Here is a 27,970-nt window from a genome sequence, read left to right as displayed (position 1 = left end):
TTTCCCTTAATAATAGTGGATTAGATATGAATTTTGATCTAGGAGTAATAGTTTTAATAATTATATTTTGGATCAAAAAAAAAAAGAAACACTATTATTATTTTACAATTTGAAGGTTTGTGGTTTCTTTCTCTGTTATTTTTGTGATGTCTTTTCCATCTGGTTTTTGGAAAAATACTGATTTTTCTGGCATAAGTATTTTTTCCACATTACCCAACTTACTTTGAGAGGTTTCCCTTTGTTTATTTTCTCCCCTAGGAATTTCTGCTGCTGTTTTAGAGTTAATGAACAAACTGAATAATTTTGTGTTACGAAACAAAAATACGGATGTCTGCTATTGACAAAGTTTTCATTCATGAAAGGCAACTGGCTGGCTTGTTCAGCATTTCTCCTGTATAAAATCTCTTATAGAATATTTAAGTAGTTTTCCAAACTTTCATGCCAGGACTATTTCAGTGAGATAATGCAAAAACATTAATGAATAAGCTTTTTATTTGTTAGAAAACTCAAAAATAACCATGAGACCACCTGGGTTTTTCAGAGGTGAGAATGCATTCTTCTTTTTCTTAGCTTATGGCCAATGTTTTTCACAAACTCCTATACATATATTAATTACCACAAACATTTTAGACCAGGGATCGCCAACCTTTTGGACCTCAGGGACCACCCAACTCATAATTTTAGATCCCAGGGACCACTAACCTGTTCTGTGGGCGTGGCCTAATTTGTGGATGTGGCTTGGTAGTCATGTGACTGGCTGGGTATGGTTTGTATGTAAATATTATAAATATTTATATAAATATTGAATTTTTTATAAAAACAGAGCAACTTTTACCCAAAATCAGGCAAAGCAGGCAGGCAGATTGAGTTACTCACAGAATCACAGATTCATTCAGAGATCTATCTATCTGCCATTGGCTAGCTCAGTCTCTCAAATTTGCTTGCCATGAGTCTGCACCGAATTTGCTTGCAAAAAGCAAACCTTCAGTCCTAAGGGAGGTTCGGCTGTGCTGAGCCGAAGATCTAAAGACTAGCTAGAAAGCAAGAAATCCAACCATTTCCTGCTTCCTAGCTAATCGAAATCTCCCAGCACAGCAGAACAGATGATGGTTGGAAAAAGGAAAAATAGCAATTTAGCAGGCAAGTTTACAGGGTAAGGAGTGTGTGGGTTCCCGCAGGCCATGTGGGCAGCGCAGCCTTGTGTTTCTGTGCAGCCTGGATTAATTGCTCTGGGGGTGAGATTTCTCTGTGGTCCACCAAAATTTTCTCACAGCCCACCAGTGGCGGCCCACTGGTTGGCGACTGCTGTTTTAGACCTACTGGCAAGAACAGGGGACAAATTACTAAGTAGCATCCATATCAAAGTTTCTGTTCTATATCTTCTTGTCTTCCACGGGGGTTGATGGTTATAAATAGCAAAATCTTTTTTATTGTACGCATATTTGCCAAAAGATTAGAAACAGATTTATTGTGAAACCTTTGAGAACTGGGCAGTAAAATTTTTCATCAGGGCTTTTTTTTTTTCATTTTGCAGCTTTTGTATCCATTGTTTTTAGCATTATTTTTTTCATATGTAGCATTTTGATATGTAAAATGATATGCTTATTAAGAAAGTACTTTTTTGAATTAAGAGTAATCAATAAACAATTGTCTTATGTGATATTTAAAGGAAGCAGATGGTGAGAAAGATATAGTTTCCTTAAATGAGCTTCTCTGTATGATTATTATATTATGTTCCCCAAGATATTCTTCTATCTTTATCTTAGCCATGTTTTCAAAACCAGTGGTTTAAAATAATCAGTGTTTAATATTACTCTAGTGTCCAAGATACAAAAATGCAATTAATGTCTGTATAAAATAGTCATGCCTTATTACACATGCTTTAGTGCAATAATCTTAATGAAAACAATCTATAAAGTAATACAGTAAATAAATGCATGCAGTGAAAATAACCAAATAAAATCAAAACGGTTCCTCAAGTCACTCTATATTTCAAGATATCTTCATTAATGAAAAAAAGAGAAATAAACCAAAAAAATGAAAAGCAAGATGTATTTTAAATTCAGCTATACAAAAACATTTTTGTGCAAAAAGAAGAAAATTACGTCAAGTGTCGGAAAGATCGTGGACATAATCCATTCAAAATCTATTCAAATTTTAAAAACTTCTGAGAAGCTGTCATTTATACAATTTTACAGTGGTTTCAAATTATTTTGATAGTTTATATTTGCATAAATTTCAATAACACAAAGGCCATATTTTCTAGTAAAAAATAATTCTAATTCACATTATTTGAAATGACATACAAAAATTATAGGCAATTTCTAGAAAATTATTGTGTACATCTAACGGAATGTAGAATTTTAGGGATAACTCTAGAAAAGCTACTGATTTAATTGAAATAATAAATATTACTGGGAAAACTGATTGTCTGTTTATTATAAAAAGAATTGAAATATTTAATTAAAGGGTTGCATAGCAACAAAAGGATACAAAATTCTATTGCAACTACAGATATAAAATTAACAAATATATTTTTCATTCATTTAATGTATGTGGTTTCATGAAGGTTTTTTTAAAAATGTCTTCTTTGCTTTACTCTGCTATGAACACATTTCTTAATACAAAATTATTCATTTTGAGTTTTATACATGGTTGTAATTTATCATTAAAGACTGTTTTCTGAAAATAATTTATCTAACAAGGGCAAACAGGATGACTAGATTCACAGATCATATGTCCAAAAATCACAAACTAGTGACTACAAATTGTTGGGAAAAAAACCCCTAAAAACACATTATAGCTTGAATAAATATTTGATATTGCATATCATTTTAATTTCTAATATGGATGTCTAGAAGAAAAAACACAAATCAGATGAATGTCCCATAAGTATCAAAGCATGGGATAAAAATGATACTTGACATTGGCCCTAATTAGCTATCCTACTAAATCATAATTTCATTAATCATGGTCTGTTGAAAAAGGTCCAATTTGGGGAATGTCAATCCAATATTAAAAACATGATTTACATCAGGGGTGTCAAACTTGATTTCATTGAGAACTGCATCAGGGTTGTGTTTGACCTTGGGGGGCTGGGGTGGACGTGGCCAAGGTGGGCATGGCCAGCTCAAGGGCACTCGTGTTGAGGGCGCCTGTGGTGGCCTGAGTGCTCTGTCAACAAAAATGGGCTCCTGAGCCCCATTTTTGCTGCGACAGCCTCCTGCAAAGCAAAAATGGAGCTCAGGAGGACCGCAGGCTCCATTTTCACTGGCAGAGGCAATGCAGGCTGGTCCTTCACTGTTTCCAGGGCAGCCCTGCTGGCCAGATCTGGCTCCGGGCCTGGAGTTTGACACCCCTGATTTACAGAATATAGTGCCTGGATTCAAATACAGAATACAGGTTGTCCTTGGGTTACAAGGGCCTGAAATTGCCATTATTAAGTGAGGTTGTCATAAAGCATGATGTCATGTGACTGCATCATTTAGTGACAGTCCCAGTTGCCATTGTTAAGTGAGGATCATGTGGGTCACTAAGTAAGAGCCTCATAGGACTGCAACTTCTGACTTCCTGCTGGCTTCCCCACTGACTTTGCTTATGGAGAAACTGGCAGGGAATATTGGAAATTGCAATCATGTGATTGGAGGGGTGCTGCAATGGCCAGAGTTCTGAGGACACATTGTAAATCCCCTTTGTTCAGAGTTGTCACATGTTTGACTGACTATTGAATGAGCGATTGCAACTCAAGGGCTATTTGTAAGCCAATTTAAACCACATTATGGCTTAGTATGTGAAACAAGTCACTGGCAGCCTTCAAACACTGCAAATTTAATTTGTTAAACAAACTTCAGTGATCTAAATCAAACATAATGCTAAGCCTTGGCATTTAGAAACCTCAATGTCTAAGCCAAAAATAACAAACCTATCTATGGTTGTTTATCACAATGTGAACTCTACCAATGGCTTAGTTCAGACAACACACCAAGTAAGTATATGAAGTATTTTTGAACTCTAGCTTGTGGTTTGTAAATCCTAGCTTATGTCTTAATATGTTGTGTGAACCCAGGCAACTGTGGATTAATCAAGAAACACTTCACAAATTTAGTTCAGTATCTGAGGTGATATTCAGCAAGTTCTAACCAGTTCTGGAGAACCGGTAGCGGAAATTTTGAGTAGTTCAGAGAACTGGCAAATACCACTTCTGACTGGCCCCACCCCCATCTATTCTCTGCATCCCAAGTCCCAGTTAATCCGCTGGGTCTTCTTTGGTTGCCCTGCACAGGAGAACAGAGCTGGAAAGCAGGTTAGTGGGGTGGGGAGGGAATGGGGATTTTACAGTATCCTTCCCCTGCCTCACCCACCAAACCACACCCACAGAACCGGTTGTAAAAAATTTTTAATCCCACCACTGTTTAGTGTATTGTATGAATTCAGCAGTATGTTTCGTTGTAGTCCGACTCAAGATTATTCAACCTCAGCAAGTTTTAAGATGTGTCCATATGCTGGCTGGAGAATTCTGGGAGCAGCTGAGGTTGAGAAACACTGTTCTGGAATATGCATTTGGGTATAATGTCAGACCAATAGTGAATTTTTCATCCAACAGAAGTATAATTAATTTTCCTAACATTTCATCACCATGTGTTCAGAGTAGTCAGACTGCTGAGGCAGAAAACATTTCACTTAAAAAAACCCATGATTAAATATGTTTCTTAAAAACATAGAAATACTTTTGCTCTTTACTATTTGTAAAATAAATTTGCAGCCACAGTGTTGAGTGTTAGTACATTTAAAATTTTTTTTTGAATGGCACTTCCTGTTAAGAACTTCACAGAAGATACTTATTGCAAACACCTCTTTATACAGCTGGAAAAAAATATCCAATAAAATATTTGAATATAAATCTCTAAAACCCTCTAGTTCATATTGTAAATAAATTCATTTACAAAGATCTCCCTTACTTATTACATCTCTGCTGAAATCACAGTTTCATTATGCCCATGAATACTAGAATCTAAAGATGGTTGTTTGGAGTCAATTTTGTAGGGTTTTTGAGTCTTATTTCCAAAAACGGTTATGCTAATCCCACTTGGATGATTTGGCACTGACATATGGGACAGCAAGGGGATATTGGCATCCTGATTGGATCCTGAAGAAGGCAAGCTGGTCACATGACCGGTGCTAGTTGATCCACTGGCGCTGCTTGGCGAACGACTCTTGGGCGGAGGACAGTGCTGAATGACCCTGGGTGGACCTGCAGGTTGGTAGTGGGCAGCAGGAAAAGCAGCATATCCAGGAGGTATCGGATATCCGTTAATAGGAATATATCGCTGGTTTTGAGGTATTGGTGGGCCAAGAAACCCAGTTATTTGGCCCTGTGGCATACTTTGTGCTGGAAATATGTAGTTAGGGTACCTGGGATTGCTTAGGTTGCTAACTGGGCTTGCGCTGAGAGATGTCGTTTGAGTGGTAGCGTTTCCACCAGAAGGCGTCGTAGAGCTAGTATGACTTGATATCCCTTCCCAAGAGCGCAGCCTGGCATGGATATCTTTGAATTTTGGTCTCCTAGATGGCAGCTCATGCCAGCATTCTGACATCAAGCTGTACATTCTGGGAGGGCAGTCTTCAGAGCAGGGTAAAAGCTGCCGTTTTCTGACCATCTCAATGACTTCTTGGTTACTGAATCCATAATAGGGCTGAAGACCAAAACTAAAAATCTCCCACAAGACAACACCAAAGGACCAGATGTCTGAATCAGAAGAGAATTTTCCATATAAAATTGCCTCTGGGGGCATCCAACGAATGGGCAGGAGGGACTTATTTTGAACTCTGTAATAATCGGCGGAATAGATTTCTCTTGACAGTCCCAAATCAGAAATCTTCACATGGAGCTGTTCTCCAATTAAAACATTGCGAGCAGCCAGATCCTTATGGACAAAAAAATGACTCGACAAATATTCCATTCCTGCTGCAATCTGGACAGCTATGTGCAGAAAATCAGCATGGTCCAAACTGGATTTTACCGTACCATCCTCATCACTGCTACATCCAACATCTGAATGTGGAGATCGCATAATAAGAAATTCATGGAGGTCGCCTTGGTTCATATATTCAAAAAGCATACAGACTGGTTGCTCTTGTGTCACAATCCCAAGAAGGCAAACGATGTTTGGGTGATGTAATTCGGCCATCAGTGAGGCTTCTTGCTGGAATTCTGTCCACTGCTGTGGATTATTGCAGTCCTTAAGGGTCTTTATTGCAACCAGCTGAGCATGGTCCATTCCTGGTAAATAAAGGTGTCCCTTATAGATTTTCCCAAAAGCACATTCACCCAACTCTTCCATAAATCGGACGGCGGAAAGGGGCAGCTCTTTGGCTTTGCTCTGTTAGAAAGAAGAAAATACATGAATATAGTTTTGAATCAGATGAATGGCCTTTCAATGGTCTTAGATATGATAGTACTGGAAGACACTGAAAAAGCGAACTATGATGTTTGTTGTGAAAACTTCACAATCTGTTATATAAGCTTTAATTTGATAGGCAAAATGTTCAAAGAAAGTATTATCTTGGGTAGGCACATTTTTCTTAGCTGTGGGGAATGTATAGTTGTTCATCAGCAGCTTCGATTGCCAATTTGTGTGGATATGTGCTGACCTCAAATACATCTAAAACTATGAGTCAACGCCTTGCCCCCAGCCATACACAATCCATTCCCAAATACACATTATCTCCTTATCTGAATAGGAAAGAAAGTGGACTAGGGCAGCGGTCCCCAATGTGTGTGGCTTGGCGGCCTGGCCGGGGGGGGGGGGGAAGAGGGGAATTGAGCTATGCAAGCAGCGGGCTGGGATGCATACACGTGCACACACAGCCCCCTTGCACAAGTGGTGGGCCAGCATGCTCACGTGTGAATATCCACCAATCACACAAGTTGAGTTGCGTGCGCATGCTCTGGCCAACCCATTCCAAATAGGTCATGGCCCGGTAGCGAGCTGAGACCTGGGGGTTGGGAACTCCTGGACTAGGGGCTTCTATTCAAGATGTGCTTTGTAGCTTTTTTTTCTTTCTATCCCCCTCAGCAATAGGACAGAAGAAAGGCAAAGCTGACTTGGATAGAATCTTGAATATTGGAAGCACTTCTACCTCCTTCCTCCTTTGCCTACAGGTAGTCTTTGACTTATAACAATTCATTTAATGACCATTCAAAGTTATTATGGTGATATAAAAAGTGACTTATGACCGGTTCTTGCACTTACAACCACTGCAGAGTCCCGCAGTCACACGATAAAAATTTGGGTGGAAGTCAACTGGCGTATATTTATGATGGTTGCAGTTTTCCAGGGCCATGTGATCACTATTTATGATCTTTTCAGGGGGCTTCCGACAAGCAAAGGCAATGGGGCAAGCCAGATTTGCTTAATGACCACGGTAATTGGCTTAGTGCCAGCAGTGATTAGCTTAACAACTGTCGCAACAAAGATCATAAATATCAGGCACGAAGTCACATAATGACCACAACGCTTAGCAATGGAAGTTCTGGTCCCGAATTTGGTCATAAACCGAAGACTATCTGTCGTTTGCACAAGAAGGTTTCTGGGAAGAAGAGAAAAACCACTGGGGGAGGTGAAAGTCCAGCCCCTACCTTTTTCAACAACTTATAGCAGAGTTGCTGGGGAGAAGCGGGAAAATGTCAAGGCTTCATTCTTCTGAGTGACCCTATTTGAAGTCATTGGCTTCCTTTGGCGGAAATAAATAATTTGTGGCAGAGCCACTAGGAATGCAGAGCTGAATACTCACATCCCTTAGGAATGTAACTGATCCTTCATTCTTATCTCATTTAAAGGAAGGAAGGAAGGAAGGAAGGAAGGAAGGAAGGAAGGAAGGAAGGAAGGAAGGAAGGAAGGAAGGAAGGATAATTGTAAGTAGGACCCATAAAATAAATTGTAATTTTCCTGATTATTTTATGTATTTTAGGTAACTACTGTGTGAATTAATATGTTGTAGTGACATTTGAACAGGCAGTTATCTGACTGCAGGACGGCGGGAAATTAGATGTATTATTGCAAAGCAGATGGTTTATATTATACAAATCCTTTAGGCTAAAACTTGTTTAGGTCTGGCATATTGTAAATTATATTTTAGTAATGAAAGTGAAATGACCTCTGTCTGACCTCAAGCAGGGCTGTCTGTTTTAACCAACTTGGTGGAAAACTGAAAGAAAATGAAGTCATAAAATTTGGCAGAAGGGGGTTCATTTGGAGTTAAGCAGCTATAAATCTGCTTAGCTTTTGTTTGACAGGTATTTGTCACTTGGTGGTGTACAAGATGCATAGAAGTGTAAAAAAAAACCAAAAAAAAACCCACAAAAAAACCAGAGGAGACATTGTGCCAAAGAAAACCAAGTACAAAGGGAGTTTATCGCACTCTGTCTTTATCAGTCACTTCTATTACATTAATGACTACAATTGATTCAATTTATGATACTGAGGAGGATAATTAGGGGAAAAATCCTAAATGTGTAGGAAGTGCACATTAAAGTAGGGATTACTCTCTAATGTGTTGTGCTTATGATGCCAGCATAACAATAGAATTATGTGTGTCTACTTGAGGCAATGATAGGGTTCAAATGGGCTTACCAACAGGGGAAAACAAGCAAAAAATCTAAAGTAGGTCTACCAAACTCCACTAAATGCCAGCATAATTGCTTTCTGTATTTCTTTGCTCCCACCAGGTTTTGCTGAGCAGATTGGACAGCCCTTTTGTATTCAAAATTTGGAGAATTTTTTTTCTTTGCTCAGCTGTGAACTATCAAAATGCAGCATTGTTTTATTTCCAAGAAACTTCTGACATTACAAGACAACAGTAAGTATGATTTCCATACAATGGTGAAATCGGATGGATCATTAGGAATGGCAGAGCCCCCAAAGAGCTAAGCCCACCAAAGAACTAAGGTTCTTAAAACAAAGGTTTCTCATTTTTATGCATCCGACTTGGTTCACAGTACCTTTGGTTTATATGAATTGAGCATAGACATCTCTACGTTCTGTCCTCTGACGTGCTTAGGCTGTCTTTGAACAGGTGGAGAAGATGATTTCTGGTTATTTCGGCAAATACAGATGAAGAAAAACAGTAAGGCAATAGCCAGAGGAATTGTAACACTGGGCACCAATATATAAAGGATTTCCATTTTATTCTTTTCCTTGGAGTCTTTTGGATCTAAAGTCAGAGGAAAGAAATGGAAGGGGAAGAGAACAGCAGAAGGATTTAAAAAAATGCAATTATTATAAACAGAGAATTTTTGTGTCTAAAGATGTATGTAGCCTATTGCATATTTTCATGCTTATTTTATTTCCTGAGCAAGCAGTAACAGCAGAAACAATAGTAGAAGTTCTCTCACTTGTGACCTTTAGGTTATCAAATTTGACCTCACTTAAATCAATCAATCCATGGCCATCTACAGGTAGCTATAAATTCAGCTGGGAAATCTTCGTTTATTCGGCAACAACCCTCCTTCAAGCAATAAACTTCAAGGAGCACCTTTAACATTACTAACAAGCTCTGAATTTATTGTTATATTTTAAGCATCTCTGAAAGATCTGACACATGCCACTGTTGTGTGTTTCCACAATAAAGAATTGCTAGGTATAAAGTGAGATAAGTTAGAAACACCTATTTCTAACTTAAAGAATAAAACAATATCTATTTCCACAAACTGTGGGCATTTGTTTTGCAATCAGCCATACAACATGTGACAAAAACACGAATCCTTGGGCATTATATAACAACAGTTTTCTATTAATGTTTGTCTAAAAACCAATGATAGTTTTGCAACACTAAAATCAGCTTTCTTTGCATAGTGTGGGTTTATGTAACATTACAAAAATGTTTAACCACAATGCCAATGGTCCAATGCATAAATGGCTGGCTGCCTGCAAAGCTCTTCCTTGAAGAGTGAATTTTGTAAAAAAAAAAAAATATTCTTATACTGGAAATTTGCCAAAAAATATCTTCAAAGAACCAAATTTGGTGGAATTTTTCAGATCCTTCAGGTAAAAACTTCATGGAAAATGGTAGTACAGCAAAAAGAGCCAACAGTTACTATTATTTTAAGAACCTGAAGGTGGGCTCTGCATTACATCACACATCTTCAGGCAGAATTTCATTGCTAAATATCAAATGCAACTTAATCTTCAAATCTTTTTCTCTTTATTGTATTCTTACATATGGAGCTGCAACCCAAAACCAGCATTTTGGTCTTTTATTCCGCACCCCACCCCCAACCACCAATTCTCAAATTCAGATGATTAGGAATCATTTTGTCATGTTTACTTCCTAAGTGATAACTTTTGTTATATTTGTAAGTATTTTATGTATTTTTCTTATTTCCTGCCTTTTCAACTTTATTTATTTAATCTATATGCATACTGCCTTTATTGTTTTTATAAATAACTCAAGGTGGCAAACATATCCAACACACCTTCTTCCTCCTATTCCCTCCCCCTCAAACAATAACCCTGTGAGGTGGGGGGTGGGATGAAAGGGACTGGCCCAAAGTCACACAGCTGACTTTCATGGCTAAGGGAGACTAGAACTCACAGTCTCCAGCTTCCCTGCCTAAAATTGATTAAAAGGACTATTCAGACTTCAGGTAGACACATTCAGAATGCATTACAGTGGTTAGAATACAGTATTGCAGACCAACTCCACCAACTGCCGGCAGTTCGATCCTGACAGGCTCAAAGTTGACTTAGCCTTCCATCCTTCTGAGGTCGGTGAAAGGTTGGACCCAGATTGTTGGGGGCAATATGCTGACTCTGTAAACCACTTAGAGAGGGCTGTGAAGCACTATGAAGAGGTCTATAAGTCTATGTGCTATTGCTATTATGGATATTTTTAGATACTAGAGCATATTGTTTAAAAAGTCTTTATGAGAGAAAAGGAATGGTCTCCAAAACTGGTCCCAGTTTCCACACACTAAGTAAGCAGTGGGGTTTTCTACATGCACAATCAAGGTTGCACATGCACAAGCTTATTGCGTTAGGAACAAAAGTGACCTTCCTCTTTTTAAATTTTTGAATACATATAATTTGGAAGAAAACATGTTTCAGAATTTGAAGATTAAAAGAGCCTTCCATTCTTCCTGGGAAGATCTGGTATTCCGTTTTCAAAACAGGAGAACTGTGCATTTATTTAATCCTTTTCTTAATAAATTCAGTAGTTGTCTTCATTGTTGATTTTGCAAGAAGTTAACCCTCTGGGGACTCTTGTTCCTTCTAGATTGCTAACAGCTGATTTCTTTCAATATGCAGCATTTTCTTCAGGCAGCCATAATAAATGCTTTAGGGATTTCATACAGCAATCTGAGCATTTGGGTAGTTCAGGCCCTGCTAAACACAGTGAGTGGGAGTTTGAGCACTAACATAAGATATTTTGATGTGCAAAGTCAGGAAAACGGGAAAAGAAGATATGAACTCCCAAGAGATCTCAGGAAATGTGAGTTTCCAAGACAAGAAACCACATGTCAAAGTGATGAAAGACACAAGCAACAGAAGAACATCACAATTGCTGGGAGAAGGCGGAGCCACGTCGCGCGTTACAGCTGTAATTTCGGGGCTCCGGTTACAGCTGATATTTCGCCCTGGTCGGTCCCAACGGACCTAAACCGGTCCCAGAGACGGTGATAGTAAGGGCGCGTTCTGTCGATCACAGGGACACCGCAAGTCCCTGGTGGATCCAGAAGAAGCCCCTTTACCATCGGCGGAGAGGCAGCCATTAAGCTGCTGAAGCAGGGACAGCTCCGGAAGGAAGAGAAGAAAGAAAGAGAAAGTGTATCGGCTGGTGAGATTTATTTTTTTATTTGGGATAAGGACACCCTAGAAGAAGAAGGAATCTGTAAGATTTTTGACAGAATTTGATAAGATGGACTTAGTGGCGATTTTTTAGAAGATGTCAAAATGAGGTTTGGCTTTTTACTTTTTTTTTTTCTAGCGAACTTTTATTGTGATTAGTAATTGTAACCAGACTGGTTTTGTTTTGTTTTTTTCTATAATTACCTTTCCTTTTTGACTGTTTATATTTTTAATAGAGGCTTCCTTTAGTGATTTTTTTCTTTTTTTAAATATACACATATATATATACATATTTTCTTTTCTATTGGTTTTTTTTGGGGAGGAAGAAGGGGAGTGGAGTTGAGAAAGTTTGTAACTCTGCAACACTGCCAACTAGAGGCTTGAAAATACTTTACTTGAAGTTGAGAGAACTGTGAGAAACTCTCTCCCAAGGACACTGAGTTGATAAGATAGAGAGGGAACTCTGGAGAATGTTTTCACAGGTGTCTCTTTGGGATTTCTACAATCAACTGAATGTTTGAAGCTTGGCTTTGAAACTTGTGGAGAAGCCATAATAAGAGCCTTGGATGTTTAAATAAAATGCAGTGTGATTTTTGCTTTACTTGTTGTTAGCTTTTATCCCTCCTCCTTAACCCTATAGTTTTTGTAATATTTGTACACTTTTGCTTATTACTATTATTATTATTTTTCATTTTTTTTCTCTAAAGGAAAGCCTCAGAATATTGTTTCTTTTTTCCTTTTTTTTTTCTTTTTTGGGGGACTTTTGTTTTTTTTATCTTTGTATGTATATACTTTTTTTGTGGCCATGTTTTTTTTTTTTTTCTTGAGATTTCGCAATTGGATTAAGGTGTGAAGAACCTGAAGAATTTTTCTTTTCTTTTCCTTTTATTATTATTGTTATTTTTTTAATATTATTGGGTTTTATTCTCCTTTTGACTATTGCAACTGAGGATTAAGGTCTAGAAGAACCTGAAGAAAGAAATTTTTCTGGTGGCAATTTTTCTTTTTCCTTGAAATTTTTTTCCTTTTTAAATTTTGGGCTTTTGGTTTTTTTTACTGATTTTTCTTTTTTACGTTTTTCCTTTCTCTAATTGGATTATAATTGTTACACTGCCAACTGGATAAAAAGAGTGGGAAGATTCTGAGCTATTCAAATGAGTAAGAAAGTTCTACCTTCTGGCGCATCAACTTCTGCTCCTGCCTCCCCATCAACTGGAGGACGACTTTCAACAATGGCGAAGCAAGATAAAGGACAAACGGATCTAACGACGGTTATGCAAGGAATTCAAGAACTTAAAATGAGTATTGAACAAAGGATGGGAGTATTGAACAAAAAATTGAAAATATCCAACAGATGATGGCGAAGTATGATGAGAAACTACAAAAATGGAAGAGAAAGACAATCAAAGAGATGAGAAATTGCAAAAATTAGAAGAGAAAGACAATCAAAGAGATGAGAAAATTGGAAATATTGATGACAGAGTGACAACGCTTGAACAAAACAAGAATGAGATGGTGAAGTGGGAGATGGACAGATCAGAATATTACCTCAGATTTCAAAATATAGAGGAAGAAAAAGGACAAGATCTTGCTGCAGTAATGATAGAAATCTTGGCTGGAGCTTTGGAAATAACAGAGGAAAAAATGATGGATGGAATAGATGAGATATACCGAGTTTTTACAAGATATGCATCGAGGAATAAGTTACCAAGAGAAGTTCATGTTAGATTTACTAAAATCTATCAGAACGCAGATATTACAAGCGGCAAGAGAGAAGACATTGAAATATGGAGATAAAGAGATTGGGGTTTTAAAACAAGTACCCAGAAAAATTAGAGAGATGAGGAGAGAATATCGTTTCCTGACTAAAGTATTATTGGAAAAGGAGGTGAATTACAGATGGTTGATTCCAGAAGGATTAATGGTTACATGGAAAGAACAGAGATACAGAATTGGCTCAATTGATGAAGCAGAATCGTTTTATAAGGAATTTTTTAAAAGAAGAGAAACAGAGATAGAAGAAGACACTACCTTAACTGAATTTCAAGAGGACCAAATAGAGATGGGAAAGAAGAAGGTGCAGTAGGTGGACAAGTGGAGACTAAAGATCAACGTGAAGTAAGATCAACGAGAGCCTTAGACCTAAATATAAATCATAACTATGGAGGAAAAAAAATTGATTTCTTTGAATATAAATGGGCTGAATTCAGCTACTAAAAGAAGGAAAATTTTTCATAAAATAGAGAAATTAAAATTTGATATAATTTGTTTACAAGAAGTACACATTAAAAAACAACATCAACAATTATTGGTGCGACCAAAAATAGGGAAAATTTTTACTTCTTTGGCCCAGTGTAAGAAAAGAGGAGTGGTATTGTATATTAAAGAAACCATTTCAGCAAAATTGATTTATACTGATGAAGATGGAAGAGTATTAATGGTTGAAATAGTGGATAACAATACAAAGATACTTTTGTTGCAATCTATGCTCCGAATGATAAACAAAAAGATTCTATAAAAAGTTACATATGAAAATAATTGAACTGGACTACGCTAATATATTTATAATGGGAGATTTTAATGGAATTGTAGACAATGAATTGGATTACACAGCAAAATAACACGACAAAATAGGAAGATCCTCCTAAATCCTTTTTGAAATGATAGAGAATTAAATCTAAAAGATATATGGAGAGAAAGAAATACTAAAACTCAACAATATACTTTCTACTCGAATAGACATTCATCATGGTCCAGAATAGATATGATCTGGACGTCAACAGAATTATTATCTAATATTCAAGAAATAAATATTGAAACAAGTACATGGGCAGATCACAACCCAATGACAATTAAATGGAAAGGACAAAAAGAAGATCTAGATGGACATTAAATAATACTATTTTAAAGGAAAAAGATTTTATACAGTGGATGGAAAAAGAACTGGCCTTCTTTTTTAATGAAAACAGAAAAGAAGATACTTCAATACAGAATGTTTGGGACACAATGAAGGCATATGCAAGAGGATTGATAATGGAATACATAAAGAAAAAAATATTAGAAAGAGGCAAATGATTAAAACTTTAGAAGATGATTATAAAAATTGGAAAAAGAATTACAGAGAATGCCACAGAAAAAGATATTAAATTTAAAATGGATATAATTAAACATAAAATGGATCAAACAGAGAAAGAAGAACTGGCGCAAAAATTAGAAGTGCTAAACAGAACTATTTTGAGGAGGCAAACAGGCCAGGTAGATGGTTAGCATACAAACTGAGAAAAGAGAAAGAATCAAGGAGAATACCACAGTTAATGGATGAACAGGGTCTAGTCTGTCATGGTAATAAGGAGAAAAAGAGAATTATTCGAGATTTTTATGCGCAATTATATAAGCAGGAGGATTTTGATGAGGGAAAATTAAACAGTATTTACAAAATGCCAACCTACCCAAGATATCTGATGAAACTGGGAAAATGTTGGAAAATCCTATAACAATGATGGAATTAACTGAAGCACTTAATAGACAGAATAACGGAAAGCACCAGGACCAGATGGTTTCCCGGCAGAATTTATAAAACATTACAAGAATCACTGAGCATCCCAATGTTAGAAATTATGAATGAAGTTATGATAAATAAGAAAATACCTAAAACATGGTCAGAAGCTTATATTACGCTTATTCCAAAAGAAGGGACTGAACCATCACAAATTAAGAATTATAGACCTATTTCTTTATTGAATGCAGATTATAAAATCTTTGCTTCAATTTTGGCAGAAAGGCTTAAAAAATACTTAAATAATTTTATTCATTCTGATCAGAATGGATTTCTACCAAAGAGACAAATTAAAGACAACATGAGAGTAATTTTGGACACTTTGGAATATTATGAGGCACACTCTGAAAAGCAAATGGCTTTGATATTTTTAGATGCTCAAAAGGCATTTGATAACGTGAATTGGAGATTTATGTTATTATTATTGAACAGATGGGTTTTGCTAGAAAATTTATTCAAGCAATGGAAGCTATATATTATAAGCAAACAGCAAAAGTGATGATAGATGGAGAATTTACAGACTCTATCAATATTAAAAAGGCACAAGACAAGGATGTCCACTGTCCCCTTTGTTATTTGTATTGACTTTGGAAGTATTAAATAGAAATATTAGAGAGGATACAAATATAAAAGGAATGAAAGTTAAAAGGAGGAATTTAAATTGCAAGCCTTTATGGACGATTTGGTCTTTATTCTGGAAGATCCTCTAGAGACAGCTTTAAAACTACTGGAAAAGATAGAGACGTATGGTGAGATGGCTGGCTTGAAAATAAATAAAGACAAAACAAAGATTCTGACAAAAATATGTTATTAAGGCAAAGAGAAGAGTTGGCAGACTTATTGAAAATTCAAGTTACGAATAAAGTTAAATACTTGGGGATAATTTTGACGTCAAGATGTACTACACTGAAAGAGAATAATTATGTTAAACTTAAACAGCAGATAGCATCTGACTTGAAAAATGGGAAAATCTACAATTATCTTTGATAGGTAGAATCTCAACAATTAAAATGAATATTTTACCCAGAATTTTATATTTGTTTCAAACAATACCAATTAGGCTTGGTAAAGACTATTTTGATGAATTAAATAAAATGGTGTTGAAGTATATATGGCAAGGTAAGAAAGCGAGAATAAAACTAAAACTTTTACAGGATGCTAGAATTAGAGGAGGATTTGGCCTTCCTAATTGGGAGTTGTATTATCAAGCTGCAAATTTAATGTGGGTTAAAGAATGGATAACGTTAAGAAAGTCTAGATTACTGGCATTGGAAGGACATGATTTATTATTGGGTTGGCATGCTTTTTTATGGTATAAGGAACTAAATCGCAGGGTTATTTCAGAAGGCACTATATACGGGAATCGTTATGGTTGAATTGGGAGAAAATTAAGAAACAATGTTATTTGAAAATTCCAGTTTGGTTATCAACTATTGAAGCTTTTTCCTATCCCATAATTTATAAGAAGGAACAAACAGTTAGATATGGGAAATACTGGATGAAAAGGGTGAACTTAAAACGATGCAAAAGCTAGAAGAACAAGATATAAAGATGAATTGGTTTTCATATGCGCAAATACACTCAAGGTATCTTAAAGATTCTAAAACAGAAGGATTTTATGATAAATTGACTGATTTAGATGGGATTTTGACAGGTGCTGATGAAAAAGTGATTAAAAAACTATATAGTTATTTGTTGGAAATTAAATTAGAGGAAGAACAAGTCAAAGAAACAATGATTGTTTGGGGGAAGAACTTTGGATATGGGATTGATTTAGAAAAATGGCAAAAATTGTGGTCTCAAAATTATAAAATGACAATGTCAGTAGCATATAAAGAAAATTTGTATAAGATGTTTTACAGGTGGCATTTTCCCCGACAAGAATAGCAAGAATGTTCAAGAATAAATCCGAAAAGTGTTGGAAATGTCATCAGATCCCTGGCTCATATTACCATATGTGGTGGACTTGTGAGGAGGCCAGGAAATACTGGACTAGAATTCGCATATGGTTGGAAGAAATGACAAAAAACATATAGATTTGAAACCAGAGATTTTTCTATTGGGAATCTTACCTGATACATTTAATAAAAACTTAAAGTATTTGATTGTAAATGTGTTAACAGCGGCTAGGATTGTATTTGCTAGAAATTGGAAGAATGAGAAAATACCATTAGAGGAAGAAATTATTAAGAAAATATTGGAATGTGCTGAAATGAGTAGATTGACATTTGAAATTAGAGAACAAGAAGATAAACAATTCTATGAAGTTTGGGATCTTTTTTATCAATGGTTAGATAAAACAATATAATAATAGAATATATATATATTTTGGTTTTGATAATATTTTTAGAATATTATATTAAGATAGATTTGGTATGATTTTACGATTTGTTATAAATTAACTAAATTATAGTTATCTCGCTTAAGCATGAATTAGTTAAATTATAGTCAAATGATTGTTTAATAAGGATATTAGGATATATAATTGTTGATTGATAATATGAGTTATTATGTAACATAATTATTATGATGACTATGAAATAGATGCACAAAAAGGAGTGATAAACCAACCGATACACTGTCTGTAAATTTATGAAGAATGATGATGTTTTTATGTTATGTTTTATGTTTTATGTGTTTTTATTTGTTGTTAAAATCAATAAAACTTTTTAAAAAAAAAAAAAAAAAAGAAGAACATCACAATTGCTGCATGCATCTTTACCAATGAGAATAAGTCAGATATTGAATTGTTGGCAGCAAAATGTGCATTTCACCTTTTTAGTTCTTTCTAATTGGGCAAATGGAAGACGTAAGACAAGGTCTATACCAAAGGCAAGGCAGGGTGTCCAAAACCCTTTTCTTATAAAATAAGAATCTTGATATTTTAGCAGTGTTTCACTTGCAAGCTTTTAATGCTCCTTGATCTCTGTATTTACTTTGCTTCCTAGTTGGTTGAATAACATTTTTCCAATTTAGCTTAAGTTGTTCTACAAACTAAATTTTATAGTTTATGATTTCACTTTGGTTCATAATCGTGATCTGCAAGAAAAAACCCTTGTTTCTTAGATCTGTCAAGTTTGCAAAATTATTGATACCACAAGATGGCAGTTAAAAACTTTTCTCTATCTCTATGTTGCCATCTAGTGGTCATTTTTAGATACTGAAGCATGTTATTGGAACCCATGTTCACTTTTTTAAACTGTGGCTAATCACTTATATGACACTATACAATTCTGGTTTATTCAAGAAATGATTGTTTCAAAAATGGTATCTTACTTCATTGATTAGTCCCACCCACCCCTTTTTTTTTTTTTTTTTTAAAAAAAGGCTTCTTGGCTTCTTGTCTTCTTAGCTTGGCTCAATGGAAATATTTAGCTTATGCTAATTTTTTTAATCATCAAACACTCTTCCTCTGAACTAATTAGACAGCTTCTCTGACTCCCTAAAAACATTTTACATTGTTGCTTCTGCACGGCTACCAGGAAGCGCTTGGGAAGTATTGCTGTCATTTTTCCAAAAATCTTGCTGGCATTTTTCTAACCACTTAATAAGAGGCTCTCAATAACATTTCAGACAAAATAATGATTATTTAGAGTCATGTTTCACACAATAGTCATTTGTTCAAATAAGCATGCTGAGCCAAAGAATTTTGTTTTGGGAGAAAAGTTTTAGATCTGCACATGCTCCAGATCTGGATTACCGGCCCCTGCTGGTTTTCAGATTTTTTGTTTCTGTTGGCCTTTTACCCTCCTGCCAAGTGAGGCCATTAGAAAACACATCCCTTAAATGGCAAGTAGCCACCAAACAGAAGACCACCAAGAGGCTCAATTTGGTCCATAAACAGGGATTGTATATAAATTCTGCAGCTGCACTTGTATTTCAAATTAAAATGGTTGGGGTAAGTCAATTCTATAAACATGTGATGAATGTGCCACATAGTTTGGCTCTTGAACTGCAGTGGACTGCAAAACACAACAAACAATCTCATTTCATTTTCATAAAAAGAGTTCATTATATTTACCACAGACAGGGATGTCACAAAGTTCTGACTTGAGATTCTCATCTAAGGTGAAGCACCAGGGTGCCTCTTTCTGATTGCCTGGGTTTCGGCAATAGGAATGGCCTCCATTCAGCTCTGGGTACCTGACAGCAGTGAATGTGTGAGTGTGGGGATACTGGGAGTTCCATGGCTGGCACTGTCGCCCAGATTTTGTTACACTGATGGTCCCCCGATAGTCCATTCCTGTGCTGTTGAAGCATTTGTGATCTGCAACAGAAAGATCATTTTTCTGTGATGCATTAAAAGAACACATGTCTATGGAGATTCTCAATCATCCAGGTCATTGTTGTCCCAAAGTGTTTTTCCCGCCCTTTCAAAAGGCAACTGGATTTTCTTGGTTTTTTTCACCCCCTTGAAAATGTTTCACTATTCAGTTCTAAATAACTGGTGGGGAATGGAAATTGCATCTATGACAAGTTGTACAATATTAAATGTTCTCTCTGGATGAGTTTCTTTTCTTTCTTCTTGTTTATGACTTGAAAATTAATTCAGTTTTATATACGGAGATGTAACAATACTCTTTTTAAAACTTACACACTTCTTTAAAATAGTTTAAGAAATATGCAAAAGAACTCAAAGCTTCCTCAAAATCTTGAAACTAATCCCTTATCTTGGCAGGAGAAATTATGAAACTTAGTATTTATTAAGCTATTTTAGAAATAAGCCACTTGACATTATTTTTGTTTAACTTATTTGTTAGCTAACATAAACTTCACTCAATATCAAGGTCAGTTAACACAATTTGTAACTGCCATATTACATAGTAACAATTAAATTTTTTTATTAAATGCTTATGCCATATATCTCCCTTACAAAATAACAGCACTAATGTTTATTTCAATGGAATAGCTAGAAGATATTTTAATGAACAAATCATGATATACCAGACATTAAATGGAACAGAATAATATAAAAATAACTGCTGATTTAAAATATTAAAAGCTTTCTTCTAACAATGGGTCCCTGCAGATTTTACTCCACTAGTCATAATGGTGGTGCTCATATTTATTTCTCTTCTAACAATATCTCTAATAAATTTAATCTGCTTAGTGAAAGATATTGGCTGTAATAATCAGACTTTGACTCTATCAACTGTGCCCTTGATCTGTTTTAGGGATATCTCACATACAAGGCAATGTAACTGCCACTTACTTTTATTGATTGGATCTGCCATAGGGATGCCAATACGGATGCAGTTGATAGCTTCAGGGCTATCAGGCTGGGGAAGATCTTCACAATTCGGCAACTTCAACCGCATCAAAATCATAGGATTGGATCTTGCAAATATGTATTCAGTTTGGCAAAGCACGTTTTCCAGAATCTCGCACTCATCCCGGCACAGATCTCGTGGTTTTGCAACGGAAGAAGTCTCATCACAATATGGGAAAGCATAATGGCACAGCGATGGAATAGCAAACTGTGAACATTTATCCGATAAATGACTGGAAGTTCCAATCATTGTGAAGGCAGCTGCAGCATACAAATACCAAATCAGTTGAGATAGTAGTAAATTTATAGTAGAACATATGCAATAGCAACTACTTCCAAATAAAGACACAATAAGAAGTATGGTTTGGGGAGAGATAAGCATATATTGGCGGGGCGGGGGGCCTCAGGGCCTGAGGGACCCCTGGGCAGGGCCACCCCCCGAGCCTCCAGGGTCCCCTTGGGAAGGGCCGTGGGCTGGGAAGCGCCCCTCCTCCCCCCCTGTCCCGCCCCGCCCTCCTCTTGTCCCTTCCCCCCGCGAGAGATCTCTCCCTGCCGAGCCCACCGCGCCGTGGAGCCGGACCGCCAGCGACTTTAAAACCGGCGGCCAGAGAACGCCTCACACCACACCCCCCGTGGGTCCCCACCCTTGGTAGGCCGGGGCGCCAAAGGGGGGTTGGGCCAGCTGGAGGGCTGCCTCTAAAGCTTTGGGGCTTTGAAGTTGGGAAGGGGTTGGGGGGAACACACCCCAGTGACATCGGTTCCTGCCCCAGGGGGGGCTTATCGAAAAAATTTTGTGATGGTTCCCACGGGTATTTTGTATTCAGATTTTTTGTATTCAGAATATAGTACTTTACTAAGTGCAGTTTATATTAGCATCTGCTTTCCTTTCCATTGATTGGACTGGGCTGTCTTAATTACTCTTTGATTGAGTGATTAAGTATCAAGTAGGCCCCAATATTTATTGTTTGGTAAGTATGTGATCTTGCTTTTAAAGAAAATTAAGTTTATGCAATTGGAAGTCCACAAGTAAATAAGATTAAGAATTAAATTTAATCAATTATGTATTCCAAAAACATGGCTGAAATCAGAATAAAATTATGATAAATGCATTATTTTCCAACATGCTCATGAGAAAAGCTAAGAATAAAATTAAAATAATATGCAGGCCTGTTTTTTTTTTTACTATCTTTCTTAATGTTTCATTTTCATTGCAGCTTTTCAAAATGAGTAATATATTTTTTTCTTCTAAATATACATTGCTCAAAAAAATAAACGGAACACTTAAACAACACAATGTAACTCCAGGTCAATCACACTTCTGTGAAATCAAACTGTCCACTTAGGTAGCAACACTGATTGACAATCAATTTCACATGCTGTTGTGCAAATGGAATAGGCAACAGGTGGAAATCATAGGCAGTTAGCAAGACATCCCCAATAAAGGAGTGGTTCTGCAGGTGGTGACCACAGACCACTTCTCAGTTCCTATGCTTTCTGGCTGATGGTTTGGTCACTTTTGAATGCTGGCGGTGCTTTCACTCTAGTGGTAGCATGAGATGGAGTCTACAACCCACACAAGTGGCTCAGGTAGTACAGCACATCCAGGATGGCACATCAATGCGAGCTGTGGCAAGAAGGTTTGCTGTGTCTGTCAGCGTAGTGTCCAGAGCATGGAGGTGCTACCAGGAGACAGGCCAGTACATCAGGAGACGTGGAGGAGGCCTTAGGAGGGCAACAACCCAGCATCAGGACCGGTACCTCCGCCTTTGTGCAAGGAGGGACAGGAGGAGCACTGCCAGAGCCCTGCAAAATGACCTCCAGCGGGCCACAAATGTGCATGTGGCTGCTCAAACGGCCAGAAACAGACTCCATGAGGGTGGTATGAGGGCCCGACGTCCACAGGTGGGGGTTGCACTTACAGCCCAACACCATGCAGGACATTTGGCATTTGCCAGAGAACACCAAGATTGACAAATACGCCACTGGCGCCCTGTGCTCTTCACAGATGAAAGCAGGTTCACACTGAGCATATGTGAAAGACGTGACAGGGTCTGGAGACGCCGTGGAGAACGTTCTGTTGCCTGCAACATCCTCCAGCATGACCGGTTTGGCAGTGGGTCAGTAATGGTGTGGGGTGGCATTTCTTTAGGGGGCCGCACAGCCCTCCATGTGCTTGCCAGAAGTAGCCTGACTGCCATTAGGTACCGAGATGAGATCCTAAGACCCCTTGTGAGACCATATGCTGGTGTGGTTGGCCCTGGGTTCCTCCTAATGCATGACAATGCTAGACCTCATGTGGCTGGAGTGTGTCAGCAGTTCCTGCAAGACGAAGGCATTGATGCTATGGACTGGCCCGCCCATTCCCCAGACTTGAATCCAATTGAGCACATCTGGGACATCATGTCTCGCTCCATCCACCAACGCCACATTGCACCACAGACTGTCCAGGAGTTGGGGGATGCTTTAGTCCAGGTGTGGGAGGAGATCCCTCAGGAGACCATCTGCCACCTCATCAGGAGCATGCCCAGGCATTGTAGGGAAGTCATACAGGCACGTGGAGGCCACACACACTACTGAGCCTCATTTTGACTTGTTTTAAGGACATGACATCAAAGTTGGATCAGCCTGTAGTGTTTTTTTCCACTTTAATTTTGAGTGTAACTCCAAATCCAGACCTCCATGGGTTGCTAAATTTGATTTCCATTGATAATTTTTGTGTGATTTTGTTGTCAGCACATTCAACTAAGTAATGAACGAAATATTTAATAAGAATATTTCATTCATTCAGATCTAGGATGTCTTATTTTTGTGTTCCCTTTATTTTTTTGAGCAGTGTATTTTAAGTGCCATAGAATATATTCTGTTGAACATGTAAAATTAACATATAGTACATTAAGGATCTGAAATACAGAATTGTAGATTATAACAAGGATTATGACAATCTAACTGAAAATAAGAGAAAGCATTTTTTTTAACTTACCAGTAATTTGATTTTCTATTTCTCCTTGCATATGCAGAGATTCCATATAAATGGTTCGATTTCCAATAAATCTTGCACATGCAATTCCCCGATATGGTTGACAAAATCCATCCTCCTCATATTCATCCCTAAAATCAAGCAGGCATAATGTATAATGTAGAACTGTATTGTTAAAGAGCCATTTTGGTGTGGTAGTTCAGGTGCTAACTAGGAGTGAGGAAATCTTAACTCAGGACTGTCAAACCTGCGGGCCAGATCCGTCACGCGCTGGCCATGCCCACGCTTATTTTAGCGAAGGGGAAACAGGTCATGATACGTCACGTGAAGCTGCCATGATGACTCGAGTTTGACACCACTTCCTTAACCGGACCACCCTTTCTCTCTCAGCCCTAGGAAGGAGATTATGGCAAACCACTTCTGAAAATGTTATCCTAAAAATTGCGTGGATCTATCCAGGTCCCCAGGAGTCAAACATGACTTGAAGGAACATAACAAAAACAGTACTATTATTTCTAGAATTATTCACAAGAGAAATTCAACAAATATTAAATGGGAAGCATTCCAATTTGCCAATTGTTAATATTTTCTCAGCTCCAAATCATTCAGAATTGCTGTAGTAGCTGAAAACCATCACAGTCTTAAAAAAAACCTCCTGAGTATCGATATGGTTATATAAAGTGACTATAGAAAAGCATTAACTTTATGATGCATCCTTCATTGTAACCATATTCCATTTTGTCCAACCAATCTTTTTTAGATATTCTACTAAATCAAGTTAAGTAATTATATTTTTTCTCCTGATTTTCTTCAGTGTTTTGATAGCCATGATGGATAGCTGAGCTGAGCTAGAGTTGCAGTGGAAAAGTTGTAGGCAAGGTTTACAGCATTCCTACACAATGCTACTCAGCTTTATTTGATCTTACCTAATGGTGTTTTGCAGGGAAGAATGTGACAGAGAAACTTTTACAGCTGGGTAGGACTTATGCAATGTAAATAAAAACTGATATTTGAAGCTGGAAAGAGCTACAGTTGCTTTAAGAGGATAAATCTTGGATTACGATACAGTACTATACTATACTATACTATACTATACTATACTATACTATACTATACTATACTATACTATACTATACTATACTATACTATACTATACTATACTATGTTACTGTTACTATACTATTACTATACTATACTATGCATTTAACTCTTTCGCTTATGTAGTGAACCTATAAAAGGAGACTTAAACATGGAACTTTGTATGCGTATTCACTTGGCAATGATGAAAAGTTAACTTTCCCCCCTTTTTTATATACTAAGTAGAGAGACCAGCACTAACCCAATCCAAAGCCAATCCAAATCAGTGCAGTGTCACTTTTATTATCCAGCAGTAGGAGTAATGATTTTCCTACTGCCAATGTAATGCCATAAATTGGTGAGGGTGTAATCACAATCTGTACATGGAACAAAAATGCTTTTGGTTTTCTTCAGTTATAGATCATGGTTGTTTTTATATGGGCTGATACACTGACTAAGAAATAAAGCCCTGTTTATTTTTTTCTAATAAATCATTAAGAGGTACACATTCTCATTTCTAGGTTATCTAGTCAATGTTTTAAACTTTTGGTCTTGGGAATTACAATAATACTTTCTAACAATAATACCAAAGCACTCCTACTATCGCTGACAGGGCAAACCACTAGAATATAAATTGAGAGCAAACTCCACTCCCTAATAACACTGAAGATATTACCTAATTTGGTAATGAAATGTCTATGAGAAAACCACCAAGCTCAGAGAGCACCAAGGACTCCACATAACAATAATACTACTTTATTTTGACCATAATACCTTAGCCTTGGGACAATTCCATTACATGAAATTGCATTAATTCAATAATATTGCATTAATAGTAATAATATTGCTGTTAAGTACAGTAATACAATTGTGTTCTATTAATAATAACTATATAACTACTAAACTTGCAGCTAGAAATTGAATCCTCTAAGACTAGAAAGTTATTTATGGTGAAATCTCATTGATATCAATATCCCCAGCATTCTGATCATAAAGTCCTTTAAGACTGATTGGGCAATTGATTCACAATCTTTCTTACTGCTTGGAAACATGTAGCCAGTTAAAAGAAATAGTGCTATGGTAGTAAGAAACCATTAAGTTTTTCAAAATATTAGAGAAACAGGAAAAAGGTATAAGAATTGGAAGTATAAGCTTGTTTAGAGATAACGGATAAAAACTTAATTGTAAAAGGGATTCTGCAAAGGTACATAAGATAGTCTTGTTATAGAAATAATATTAGAAAATATTATTAAAATGATGGATAAAATATTTATTGTAATCTAGTGGAATGTTTGTTAATAAATAAATGAAATAAAGTGACTGAGAGAATTAAATTAGGAAAGGATGGGAACATTTTAATTATTATTAATGATTTATAAAATATAAGTGAAGAGAAATATGGAAAAAAAATAATTATGGAAAGTTTATAAGTGTTCCCAAGGAAGTATGATATTTAATTGAAAAGAAATGTTAAAGATGTTAAGATTTTAATGAATATTAATGATAGAATTGAATTGGAATGGAATGAGTGCTTTATTTACATATAATCTTTTTTTAAGAATATAGTGTGTATTTGAAGAATGTACCAAGCAGAATTCGATTGGAAGTTATGTATTATATTGAATGTTATAATCTTAAAGGTATACATTGAACCTTAAATATGAGTTGAATGGATAAGATTAAAAGATATACAGGTGTCATACTCTATTTAGTAACTACAGGGGAAAATTTGTTTAATGAGAAAAGATAATATGAAATTGAAACAGGACAGACAAAAGTATAAATATAATGACTTGAATTGAGATGAGCTAATCAAAATAAAGTTGAGAAAATTAAAAGAAGGGAAAAACTATGTAGAAAATGTAAAACAGTAATAAGATATGGAATAGAACACAAAAATGAGCATGAAATTGAGTTTGTGTCTGTATGAAGAAGTGATAACCTGGGACCATGCTATTTTCAAAAAAAGATGCTTTATTTGTATTTTATTTTTTTTGTGAAAACCCAAATAAAAATTTTCAAAAAATAAGTTTTTCAAAATATTAATATATCATGTACCTTCCCACTTCTAGGATAGATGCCAGAGTGGTAGTTGAATCTTTATTTCTACTAAATGCTGGCTATACTCACTTTGTATTCATGGCATTGGCAAGGGAAGAAAGTGATATCACATGCACCCCAATGTTATTGTATAAATTATAAATTGTGACATATACTGTACTTGTACTGGAAGGCTATTATTTCCCTTGATTCTGGCATAAAACGTTCTATGATCCCTACCCACTAGGCGCCCATTCGAAAATGACAAATTGTAGTGTGATGTCACAGCACAAACTCCAGCCTTTCATACTTGCCCTGTCATTTTGCATACGAATATGTAAGACGAAGCGTTAGCATCCCAATGTACATTTGGTAGTTGCTCTTCCCATGGATGCTTATGAACCTATCCATCTCCAGCAACTGAAAATTTAGGCAGCCAATGAGTTTACTTAAAATTAGAACTGGTCTGTATAGGTAGTCCTCGACTTACGGACTACAACTGAGCCCATAATTTATGTTGCTAAGTGAGACAGTTAAGTGAGTTTTGCTTCATTTTATGACCTTTTTGCCACAGTTGTTAAGTGAATCATTGTAGTTGTTAAGTTAGTAACACGGCTGTTAAGTGAATCTGGCTTCCCCATTGTCTTTGCTTGTCATGGACCCAGGACACGGCAACTGTCATAAATATGAATTAGTCATCAACCAACCTAATTTTGATCATGTGACCATGAGGATGCTGCAACATGTGAAAAATGGTCATGTCACTATTTCCAATGCTGTTGTGACTACAAATATTCACTAAATGAATGGTTGTAAGTTGAGGACTACTTGTATTACATGATATACCTAAATTAACACAGACAACAATTCCATGTGAACAATCTGAGGCTGATTAAAACACAGTTCTAATTTAGTGGTATATATGATATATTAACACAACTGACAATCATCCTCTTTTAACAACCCCATAATCCCTTGCAGGATGGAGTCTGGGCAACTGAATGGAGCTGAGTGTTTACTGGCTGGATGCCCTTCCTGTTGCCAATGTGGAGTTATATTCAGCAGATATATTCCCAGTGTGCCCAGAGAGAGAAATATCTGCCTCTATCTAGGACCGAACTCACAGCCTCTTGATTATGAGGCAAGAACTCCACCTCTAGGCCACCACACCACTCTTTAACACAACTTACAGTGTTACATTTCAT

At 36.6% G+C, this 27,970-nt stretch overlaps 1 protein-coding gene across 1 annotated transcript in view; it reads right to left on the bottom strand.

The window, feature by feature from the left end:
- Positions 1-2,414: 2,414 nt before the first annotated feature.
- Positions 2,415-27,970, bottom strand: part of ROR1 (ROR family WNT receptor 1) — a 182,537-nt gene continuing 156,981 nt past the window's right edge. Inside the window, exons 5-9 of the mRNA XM_026665978.2 lie at positions 23,652-23,779; positions 20,615-20,932; positions 19,424-19,669; positions 9,002-9,213; positions 2,415-6,380 (exon numbers count right to left, since the gene is read on the bottom strand). Of these exons, the coding sequence (XP_026521763.2) occupies positions 4,962-6,380; positions 9,002-9,213; positions 19,424-19,669; positions 20,615-20,932; positions 23,652-23,779 (2,323 nt within the window). The 3' untranslated portion in view covers positions 2,415-4,961. The remainder of the gene's footprint in view (positions 6,381-9,001; positions 9,214-19,423; positions 19,670-20,614; positions 20,933-23,651; positions 23,780-27,970) is intronic.

The sequence above is a fragment of the Notechis scutatus genome, chromosome 3, assembly GCF_049901735.1.
Source record: "Notechis scutatus isolate UNSWTSFEM ecotype Mainland chromosome 3, rNotScu1.2, whole genome shotgun sequence".
Lineage (NCBI taxonomy): Eukaryota > Metazoa > Chordata > Lepidosauria > Squamata > Elapidae > Notechis > Notechis scutatus.
This window is presented reverse-complemented; position numbering and strand designations above follow the sequence as displayed.